Source organism: Rhinoderma darwinii, chromosome 8, assembly GCF_050947455.1.
Source record: "Rhinoderma darwinii isolate aRhiDar2 chromosome 8, aRhiDar2.hap1, whole genome shotgun sequence".
NCBI classification, from domain to species: Eukaryota; Metazoa; Chordata; class Amphibia; order Anura; family Rhinodermatidae; genus Rhinoderma; species Rhinoderma darwinii.
Window position 1 is genome coordinate 15,845,058 of NC_134694.1, and position 11,851 is coordinate 15,856,908.

At 43.2% G+C, this 11,851-nt stretch overlaps 1 protein-coding gene across 4 annotated transcripts in view; it reads right to left on the reverse strand.

Annotated features, from left to right (window-relative positions):
* The window catches only part of CACNA1F (calcium voltage-gated channel subunit alpha1 F), an 86,230-nt gene that overhangs the window by 72,855 nt on the left and 1,524 nt on the right, over nucleotides 1-11,851 (reverse strand). For all 4 annotated transcript variants that reach the window (XR_012850302.1, XM_075835282.1, XM_075835281.1 and 1 more), the window contains exons 2-6: nucleotides 11,159-11,325; nucleotides 10,635-10,822; nucleotides 10,319-10,488; nucleotides 8,512-8,788; nucleotides 3,801-3,906 (exon numbers count right to left, since the gene is read on the reverse strand). Coding sequence is in view for 3 of the 4 variants with exons in the window: in XM_075835282.1 (XP_075691397.1) it covers nucleotides 3,801-3,906; nucleotides 8,512-8,788; nucleotides 10,319-10,346 (411 nt within the window). In the remaining variant the exon portion in view is untranslated. The remainder of the gene's footprint in view (nucleotides 1-3,800; nucleotides 3,907-8,511; nucleotides 8,789-10,318; nucleotides 10,489-10,634; nucleotides 10,823-11,158; nucleotides 11,326-11,851) is intronic.

Sequence of the window (11,851 nt, forward strand, 5' to 3'; positions counted from 1 at the left end):
CATATCTACAAAGGATCGGGCATTTTGAAATCCAACTTGCCGATCCTTCTTTCCCCAAATATCTGACGTCGGGGGGAAGAGTCACCCCTATACACATTAAATGGTTGGCCGGTCCCACCGAAATCGGTGGGTTCGATCAATGTTCATCTAACGTGCGTGAGGTTAAAAAGGTCCCTCTGCCCAATATGAGAAGAACTTATAATTTCCATGAAAATTAAGGTGCCGTTACATATTTTGCATTTAGGCCCACAGGCTCCAGGTTACACCTGTAGTCAGGACTCAGGTTAGGTCCTGTTGTTGGAGTTTCCTGAATGTTAGGTAATATTTTGTATTTTAAAGTTTCACAACTGGCATGTCTACCAGAGATCACAATCTAGAGGGTGGTATCACCACATTGATAGATGAAGGTGTCCCTTTGGAAACTGGAGTAACTGCCAAACATATATATAATTAGATGAGGAATATTACCAGACACAAAGTCTTAAAGGGGTAGCCTCAGAGAGACTACTTTTTTTTTTAAAGAAATAGCGCCACTTTTTTCCATGGTCGGCGTCTGGTATTGCAGTTCAGCCCCATTTATTTGAATAGCTATAGCTTTTACTTTCAATATACAGAACTTGTTTTACACAGAAAATACAATTACAATCACAGAAAACAATTAAAAGGGTTCTGACACTTTACAACCATTCTCATATTGTGGGTACCCTTCACAAAACCGGACATAGAGGGTCATGGTGCTGGGAGATGATTGTGGTGGGGAAGCCATAAGACATGATTTCCATACCATCCATTATTTTAAAAAAAGCAGTGATCCCTTAGTTTCTAATATGATACTGGATGAGACTCATGGAATGATAATAGTTCTGACCGTAACAGATGAACATGTTGATAGGTGTATGCCCCTTTAAAAAAAATCCTATTAGCAAAACATCTTGAATAGCTTGTTGGATTGGTGCTAAATTTTCCCATTTAAGTACAGCTTAAAGAAGGGATTTAAAGCAGGGTACATATATTATTTAGGTATACGTTAATATGAAATGACAAAAAAAAGTTAAAAAAAAAAATGACCATTTAATGACCTCCAAATGAGTAGGTGCAAAAGCTTTCAATCTTTCCAACACAACTATAAGAATTCAGTACCGTGCAAGTGTTATGCCTAATGCACACGACCGCTGTGTGCCGGCCGTGTCCCGTCCGTGACCTGTGGAAAGATAGGACATGTCCTATCTTTCCACGGATCGGAGAGTTGGGTCCGTTTTCATGGACCCGATCCACCCGCTAAAGTGAATGGGTCCGTAAAAAACATTGGGTGCCACTCGGATACCGTGAAAAATGGCTTGAGTGGCACACGGTGGTTGAAGGGGTTGTACAGTATTAGAAAAACATGGCGGCTTACTTCAAGAAACAGTGCCATCCCTGTTCGTGGGTCGTGTCTGGAATAGCAGCTAAACTCTATTTAACTGAATGGGGCTGAGCTGCAGTACCAGGCACAACCAGTGGACAGGTTGGCGCTGTTTTTAGAAGAAAGCATTCATGTTTTTCTAATGTTAAACAACTCCTTTTATAATAAAACAACAGCTATAGTTAAAAAAATATAGATAACAGGAAAGGCTACAATTCTTACATAACCATAATTTACAACCAGTCATGAAGTGAAACCCTGCCTCAGCCCTGACGCCCTCCTTCACGCACAGGGGATCCCCTCCCCTCCTCCAGGGAAAAGCCCATAGCTCTGGATTAAAACTCATTACATCTAAAATTAGCCATAACCACTGGGAGATTAACATCTAAAACAGATGGGGAGGGAGGAAAATCCAGCTGTCTTTAGATTGCCCGCTCAAAAGTCCATAATTCCATGTGTTCTGAAGTTTGCTGGTATGAAAATGACACCTCTCAAAAGGCACCGATAAAAGTGACTGTCTAATACACAAATACGTACTGAATCAGTATCAAATATATGTGATAAGTGACTTTCCAGCAGTAGTAGTGCTCCAATAATATCCTGTGACTTTGCACACGCACTTATCCAGAGTTGCAGCCTGTATTATAATCTAGAGCCACATATACAATTCTGCAGGCTTCAGAGCTGAAGTTTCCCAGAATTCTTTGCTAGCTTAATGTCTGTCCCGATCACCCTGCTAAGTGTAGTTTCTTTTTCTGTATATGTTTTGTTTTTTTTTTCAATTATTCTGTAACATACCTGATGTAGGGGACACAACTGATCCCCAAAATGTGTTGTAATAAAAACAGTTTAATACAGATCAAGGTTGGAAACAGATGACTGTAGTGGTGTCACTTGAACTCAATCAGGGCTATTGTCCCTCTCCTTAAACGGAAACTGTCACACTAAAAATACAGTTTATTCTGAAGGCAAGATATTATAGAGCAGGAGGAGCTGAGCAGATTGATAGATATTTTCGCGGGAAAAGATTCAGTATAACTTGTAATTTATTCATTTAAACCTCTGCTCATTCTGGGCGGTCTCACTTCATGATAGCTGTCAATCACTGAATAGGACCACCCACTGGACTCTTAAACCTCTGCTCATTCTGGGCGGTCTCACTTCATGATAGCTGTCAATCACTGAATAGGACCACCCACTGGACTCTTAAACCTCTGCTCATTCTGGGCGGTCTCACTTCATGATAGCTGTCAATCACTGAATAGGACCACCCACTGGACTCTTAAACCTCTGCTCATTCTGGGCGGTCTCACTTCATGATAGCTGTCAATCACTGAATAGGACCACCCACTGGACTCTTAAACCTCTGCTCATTCTGGGCTTAGATGAATAAATTACAAGTTATACTGAATATTTTCTCACAAAAATATATATCAATCTGCTCAGTTCCTCCTGCTCTATAACATGCTGCCTGCAGATCGGACTGCATTTTTAATGTGAAAGGTTCCCTTTAACCAATGCCCCATCCCTATAACTCCTATATCTCAGCATTTGCCCAATCTGTTGTCTAATTACCCCAATCAGGAGTGAAACATCTTCAATAACATTTAGCACCAATACTATGTCATCAATAGTAGAGTGTTGTAGCCAATCAACCATTTGGCAGTCATTCCCTGAAAAATGGTGCTCTTCAAGAGTGGCTGATCCCCCTATAGATTTGGCGATCAACGCTATCTGACTCATTGACCTCTAGGCTTTCTCCACCATAACTGGTCCAGCTAGAAATCCACTTAGATCCACCCAAACAAACATGCATCCACATCTTGGTCTGACGGACATTCCAAGACCAAAGATCTAGTGTGACGGCAATTACTGAGCGGCATCTATGTATCACAGCTCAAAATTTGGCTTTGCATTTTTTTGGAGTACCTTATCACTACAAGCAGGGGTTAACATATTCTCCTCCTCACTTTATAGCTGAAACAGTTCCCTCCATTGGTTCACTCCACTGTTATTTGCACTAGTTCTTATAAATACCCCATTGCCTGCGGCAAAGGATAAGAATGTGTCTGACCTTTCTTAGCAAAACAGTCCCTGGATAAGCCGGGATTGCAGCGTATAGTATGTGCTACAGCCGGCACTTGGCTATCAGGAAGACATGTAGCATGGAACTAAAGAATACCCCATGTCACTCATGTACGCACATAGAGTGATCCATTAGCGCATTATATTCCCCATCCCAGAAGCCATGCCGCTCCACTGAGAAATAGACATGGAAACCTCTGACATAATATTATACTTTTATATGGAAGTTCCAAGGCGGAGTACGTATGGGAAGACGTGTTTTGTGTCTCCCCTGCCTCACTAAAGTAAATACTGCAAATATAATTCTCCTTACCAGGTTGTGGTTCGCTATGTTTGAGTCGTCTTCAGGAAAAGGGATATAGACACCTAATGCCACACAGTTTGCAAAAATCGTCATGAGAATGAGGATATCAAAAGGTCTGGGTTAACAATTTTAAGGAAAACATTAATAATTTTACGGATTGTCCCATTTTACTCACTGCCTGGTAGAATCAGCACAAAGAATATTTATAAAACAGTTACATTGTCTATGCCAACCTGTCAATAAGGCTACAAGCCGTTTTATGACAGTCCGTGTTCCAATTACAGACTATAAGCTCCCAAAAACAGGGGCCTGTAGTCTGCAGATGGGATCGAAGGTCAACAGTGGGGGTTATCTTTTATGTGCAGCCTTAGGCTAGTTACACAAATCACGTAAAAATTACGTTGTGGAACCGGCCTAAAAAATGTGTTACGTGTGGATTGCGTAGTTTCTTTTTGGTGCAGCATTTTCACAACAGATTTTGGTGCAGCATTACCGCAATTTATAGCGCTTGCTATGGATTTAAAAATCTGCAAGATTACTTGAATCCGCGACAGATTTTTTTACGCTGTGAGTGAATGGGGTTCCTTAAAACCCCATTAACTAACATTGTATTGTACTTTTTTGCAGAATTTCGGTGCAGATACCACAACTGAAAAACCAAAACATATACGCGATGTGTGAATCCAACCCTTAGGCTCCCTGCACACGGGACAGAAATGCTCTGGATTTTCCGCACGGATTCGCTGCGGAAAAATCTGCAACAAATCTGCCAGATGTGTGGGTGACCTTATAGTTGACATTTAATATCAACTGTAATATTTTTTGGTGTAAAAACATGTATAGATATTTCTGTCCATCAATATTATACAGCAAGATGACTCAGATGATCAGTTTCAGATATACGTTCACAGACCTTGTAACTAATCAATAGGCATTGGTAGTAAAGGAAAAGCTATTAAACATCATCTGGTCTGTGTTCTTTTTATTTCTTCATTTTAAGGCCTTATTCACATTAACACATTTCTGTTAAAATAACTGACAGCATACTGACCAATGCAATTCAATGAAGATATTCACACATCCGCGTTCTTTTACGGAGCGTGTCTGCGGCAAAAAAACTCACTGCATGACCTATTCTGTTCCATTTTTGCGGACCATGTCGCCCATTGAAGTCACACAGAAACGGAAGTAAAATGGTCCGTGCTTTACGGAAGCAAATTGGACACGCTCGTCTGAATGAGGCTTAAAGGGAACCTGTCACCAGCATTTCACCTATTAAACCAGCAATACCAGGTGGTAGTGGATGAAAAATAATTTCTATATAACCTATAATTATCTTCTTATTCGGCTCTGTAGCTTTAGTATTCAGCTTTTTAGTGTTCCCACGCCGTATGCTAATGAGCATAAGATTCAAATCTTCGTTTGAAAAGAGTCAAATCTTCATTCCTCAAGTCTTTCCGAGTTTACCCCGCCTCTTTACTTTTGATTGACAGCTCCTCGCCTTCCCCAGCACACAAAATTCTGCGCTTGTGCACTGATGTCCTCTTCTGGGGTGAGCGCACAACGGGACACCGGATTATTACGATAAAAGGCGCAAAATGTTTGCAGACCGTTATTTACAGTCGGAGGAGGAGTTTAGGAGAGGGGATAACGGTAATGAACTTTTGAAAGCAGCGGCCAGTGAGGGGTAAGTCAAGTTCAATAGGTGAAATTCTGGTGACAGGTTCCCTTTAAAGGGGTTTTCCCATTAGAGAAATTTATGATATATCCGCAGCCACAAAACAGAGCAGTAGAACGGAGTTTAGGGGGCCCCGTTCTAGAGATAGTTGCAGGTCCCAGACATGGGACCCGCATCTATCTGACATATATGGCATATCCTGTGGATATGTTATAAATGTCTATGATGAGAAAACCAGTTTAACTCCACTTAAAAGAAAACATACCACATCTGTACAAGTAATCCTAGCACTTTCTACAGCTCTGTGATCTAAACAGTCTGACTTGGAGACCCTATTTAGGCTGGGTTCACATTGTGGGTTAACGTCTTATTAGGGTACTATTGGGTCTAAGAAATACTATAAGGCTGGATTCACACGAGGTCATTAGGTCCGTAATTGACGGACGTATTTCGGCCGCAAGTCCCGGACCGAACACAGTGCAGGGAGCCGGGCTCCTAGCATCATAGTTATATACGATGCTAGGAGTCCCTGCCTCGCTGCCGGACAACTGTCCCGTACTGTAATCATGTTTTCAGTACAGGACAATAGTTCCACGGAGAGGCAGGGACTCCTAGCGTCGTACATAACTATGATGCTAGGAGCCCGGCTCCCTGCACTGTGACAGGGTTCCGTTGTTTTTGACGGAATCAATAGCGCAGTCGACAGCGCTATTGATTCTGTCAAAACAGCAAAACCCTCTCACAACGGTGACAAACGGAAACCATTAGCAAAGTTTCCGTCACCATTGAGATCAATGGTGATGCAAACGGAAGCTAAGATTTCCGTTTGCCTTTCCATTGAGGGGTTCCCTCAATGGAAAACTCAGATGAAACCCCTCAATGGAAAGCAACGCTGATGTGAACAGGCCCTAAGATGGACGAAAACCAATATAGTCACTAGAACTCAGAAAAGGTTGTCACTCAGCTTCCTAGAATATAGAATGACCAATGTGCCTAGTTACACAATAATATGGGAGAAGAGATGTATCACTCCATAACTGGGCAGATGTACCATTCTAGAAGCTGTAATGGTGGACATATAGAGGTCACTCAGCTTTCAAAGAAAACAGATAGAACTAAGAGATCGAGTTATTCACAGGTGTGTATTTTTTTTAAAAAGTGATTGTCCGGTTTCAGAAAATAAATGTTTTTTTTTGTATCATTAAAAGTTATAACATTTTCCAATATACTTTCTGTATTAATTCCTCACAGTTTTCAAGATCTCTGCTTGCTGTTATTAAGTAGGAACATTCATTGTTTACTTCCTGTAGATACAATTCTGTCCATGGTCATGTGATGGACACACAGGTGCTGGGATCATTAGAAGACACAGCTCTGATACACCTACTGTAACGAGCAGTGCACCTGTGTGTCCATCTCAAGACCATGTAACAAGCCGTGCACCTGTGTGTCCATCACAAGACCATGTAACAAGCCGTGCACCTGTGTGTCCATCACAAGACAATGTAGCGAGCCGTGCACCTGTGTGTCCATCACAAGACCATGTAACAAGCCGTGCACCTGTGTGTCCATCTCAAGACCATGTAACAAGCCGTGCACCTGTGTGTCCATCACAAGACCATGTAACAAGCCGTGCACCTGTGTGTCCATCACAAGACAATGTAGCGAGCCGTGCACCTGTGTGTCCATCACAAGACCATGTAACAAGCCGTGCACCTGTGTGTCCATCACAAGACAATGTAACAAGCCGTGCACCTGTGTGTCCATCACAAGACAATGTAGCGAGCCGTGCACCTGTGTGTACAAGACCAAGTAACAAGTCGTGCACCTGTGTGTCCATCACATAATCATGTTACTAGCCGTGCACCTGTGTGTCCATCACAAGACCATGTAACAAGCCGTGCACCTGTGTGTCCATCACAAGACCATGTAACAAGCCGTGCACCTGTGTGTCCATCACAAGACCATGTAACAAGCCGTGCACCTGTGTGTCCATCACAAGACCATGTAACAAGCCGTGCACCTGTGTGTCCATCACAAGACCATGTAGCGAGCCGTGCACCTGTGTGTCCATCACAAGACCATGTAACGAGCCGTGCACCTGTGTGTCCATCACAAGACCATGTAACAAGCCGTGCACCTGTGTGTCCATCACAAGACCATGTAACAAGCCGTGCACCTGTGTGGCCATCACAAGACCATGTAACAAGCCGTGCACCTGTGTGTCCATCACAAGACCATGTAGCGAGCCGTGCACCTGTGTGTCCATCACAAGACCATGTAACAAGCCGTGCACCTGTGTGTCCATCACAAGACCATGTAGCGAGCCGTGCACCTGTGTGTCCATCACAAGACCATGTAACGAGCCGTGCACCTGTGTGTCCATCACAAGACCATGTAACAAGCCGTGCACCTGTGTGTCCATCACAAGACCATGTAACAAGCCGTGCACCTGTGTGTCCATCACAAGACCATGTAACAAGCCGTGCACCTATGTGTCCATCACAAGACCATGTAACAAGCCGTGCACCTATGTGTCCATCACATAATCATGTTACTAGCCGTGCACCTGTGTGTCCATCACAAGACCATGTAACAAGCCGTGCACCTGTGTGTCCATCACAAGACCATGTAGCGAGCCGTGCACCTGTGTGTCCATCACAAGACCATGTAACAAGCCGTGCACCTGTGTGTCCATCACAAGACCATGTAGCAAGCCGTGCACCTGTGTGTTCCTCACATGACCATGGACAGAATTGTATCCAATGGAAGTAAACAATAAATGTTCATACTGAATAACAACAAGCAGAGATCTTGAAAACCATGAGGAATTAATACAGAAAGTATATTGTAAAATTGTATAACTTTTAATTATACATAAATATAACATTAATGTGCTCAAAGTGAACTACCCCTTTAAGGGAAAATATTCTTTAATTATTTACCAACGTATTCTATTGCTAACTTTGCCCATTTTTACCTAAAATTCCAGCCTCAGAAGTGCAAGAAATAATGATAGATATAAAACCTTCTGAAGGATACTTCCATTCTACAATACTGATGCAGGCCCTGCGGATTGGGTTGTTGAGGTTCAAACAAAAAAGAGCCCTTGGACTTCGGTGAACGCCGCTGCCTCCTTGGTTCTTGTGCTTGCTGTTATGCAGTCGCTTCTTGTGGGCTTGAGAGCTGGTTGTTGAGTTGAGTGTATCGGTTCCATTCATCACCACTCCATCCACAGAGTAACGCCAGCAAGTCAACACTGCCTCCGCCGTTTCCATAAAGGGCTCTGCCTCCTCGCTGGAGTACGGAGGGGCAGGGCCTGCAGAAAAAGAAGATATTAACAATGTATGTATATTACCATCTTGGCCTCCATAATGTTGTCATGCCCCTTTTTGGTTGACTTGTACAATGCACTGGGTTCCAGTGACAGCTACAATCTGATTATATAAGTAGACAAACTGGAACAATCCATGTAGAATAGAACACTTCCTTTCTTCAGACCAAGGCTAAAGGACCACAATTGACTGTCTGGTATAGTGATGGTCCACTTTAAGGAATTTGATCAACCCCTATCACCCATCGATAAACTGATAACGTAGGGTCTAGGTGCTACAGAAATTAAGAAGTGCTCCACATCGACCATTGAAATCCTTGTAGGAGCTAACAGAGGGAGGCACAAGTGTGGGACTCCCCCTATTACATCCATATGTGCCTCTAGGGCATATGGGAAGGAAACAACCCTTTAAGGAGCTCATTCCTATCATCAGCAGATAACTGACACATGCCAGTGGTAGTCACTCAACAATCTTAAAGGGGTTGTCCGGTCACGGTTAGTATTTCATACTGATGACCTATCCACAGGATAGGTCATTAGTATATGATCGGTGGGGGTCTGACACCCAGACCGATCAGCTGTTCTGGCTGCTTCCAGCATCGGAAGTTTTGTAGTGGTCGGTGTCAGAAGCAGAAGGCTCTGATCACTGAATAGCAGCCCAGCTGCAGCCATGTTTCTATTCAGGTGAATAGGAGTAGAGCTACAGTACTGCAGCTTGGCCGGTATACAGTGTATGGAGCCAACTGCTTCCGACACAGACCAATGCAGAACTTACGGTACCCGGAGGCAGCCGGAACAGCTGATCCGTGCGGGGTCCAGGTGTCGGACCCCCACCGATTATATACGGGTGACCTATCCTGTGGATAGGTCACCAGTATGAAAAATCACCCCAGTGACTGGACAACCCCTTTAAGAGCATTTCCCCTTTAAAAAAAATGACATGTAAAGTTGTCTGACAACCAATATTGCCACAGCAATAGAACATATGTGGGTTGTCACTCAGCTTTCCCAAACCAAATCGACTTGATTACGATGTGATGACTTAGCTGATGATGTATAACTGCATACTTACGCCATTCAGAAAAGCTAGATGACAACTCCTTTATGGGCTTTATTGGTAGCCATAAGTTGTGACCCAGTTTTCTTATAAACAGATATAAGTAAGAAAAAGTTGAATATAATTTTTAATAGCTTGCCATAGGGGACATGATCCACATACAATCACATGATATGATCAGTTTGTAAGGTCAGACAGCATTATTATTTCGGCCACCAACTGTATGCTGCGGCTTCTGAGCGGAAATGCTACGTTAAGCATTCCGTTGCGGAAAATCTGCAGCATATCCGGCCTATGGGAACATACTCCTAATCTTGCTGTACGCTTGCATAGCAATTTATTATTGCTGAGCTACAAACTTTTTAGCAAAAAATTACCTTACAACAAATCTTTAGTCATTTCCTGGAGTTAGAAGCCAATATCTACTCAACAATGCAATTTTTGGCAGCCTGTCTTACCCGTCCCGTTTTCCTCGGGTTTGGACATCTTCACAGGAAAGGAATCAGGGGATTCTGTGACCTGTAGACAATCATCCGTTTCTTATCGGTACATTGGGCTATCTCTCTTTAGCCCTGAACCATGTCCTATAGTTTTCCCTGCATTCTGTAGAACTGTCCTCTTCATCAGGCTGCAGGGAGAAAAGACAGAGATTAGTGGATGGCAGACGTATAACCAGTAAGTGAAGGAATCATGTGAATGCCGAGTGTGATACTCTCTACCAGAGTGATGTAGGTAAGGGTTATGGTGTATCTAAGCCGGGTTTGATTTACTTACCTGGTGGTAAATAGGCGGGCGGTTTCCTCTCCATTTTTTGGTCTTCACTGCCCAGCAATGCCCAGTTCCAGCTGGGTACCCAGAGTCTTCTCCCTCTCCCCTCCCTCCGCCAGGGGATTACCACAGATTGAATGCTGAGCCTTTAAAACAGGTGGGGGGAGGGACCTGGGGTGGCAGTGACATAGGGACTGTGTAGAGGATGCAAAGCCTTATTATATTTATATTGAGATTTGCAGATTTATATAGAGACAAGAATTGAGATACAAGGGCGGTATGGAATTATCCATAGGATACAACTGAAGGAGACAGTAACCCTTACATAAAAAGCATGAATAGATAGCGGTAAATAATTATATATCTAATAATGCAGACATATAGGCGCTTCATTATAGATTACGCAAGAACTAGAGGTAACAGATGCTGGGTGAGAACCACTAATGGCATCTATTAGAGTGCCCATATAGTACAGCTTTCCACAGATTGTAAATGGCAAAATAAATTGGCATGGAGTTACATCCCTTTACCTTACTCCATCTGTCTGTGTATCACAGGTATTCTGACAATGTATTCATGAACCAGGTAGATCAGGATGTACAATGGTGCACCGATCCCGCACCGCCAGACACTGTCTACTACCGTCACTTCCTGATTTCATCACAGCTGTCATGCGGCTCTGGATGACGTCATTGCACTGCGATAAAAACATCAGGGAGATATTAGGGGAGAGTTATGAAGACTGGTGCAAAGGAAAAGTGGAGCAGTTGCCCATAGCAACCAATGATTTTCCCAAAGGAAAATTGAACCATTGGAAAATGAAAACTGCAACCGACTATGGACATCTGCTCCACTTCTCCCTGCCACTTGTTTTATATATCGCATTAAAAATAGGGGGTACGGTTCACCAGTCAGTAGACACCTATATGTATGAACCTCATACTTGCCAACCCTTCCCTAATAAAGCTAGGAAGACAAATCTCCCACAAAAAAGGAGTCTGTAAGAGCGATCTGCCATTGACCACTCCGCAGGATAAATCTCCAGGGCTGATCTATGCTGATAAAGATCAGCACCGGGAGAGGACGTGATAAGTGAGACGCTGACAAGTCTTCCTGGCAGGGCGTCAGAAATGCTTAAATGAGGAGAAGGGATGTGTTTTATTTGTTTTGGTTTTTTTTGGTGTTAGGCTATGTTCACACAGAGCGGATATGCTGTGTAAAGG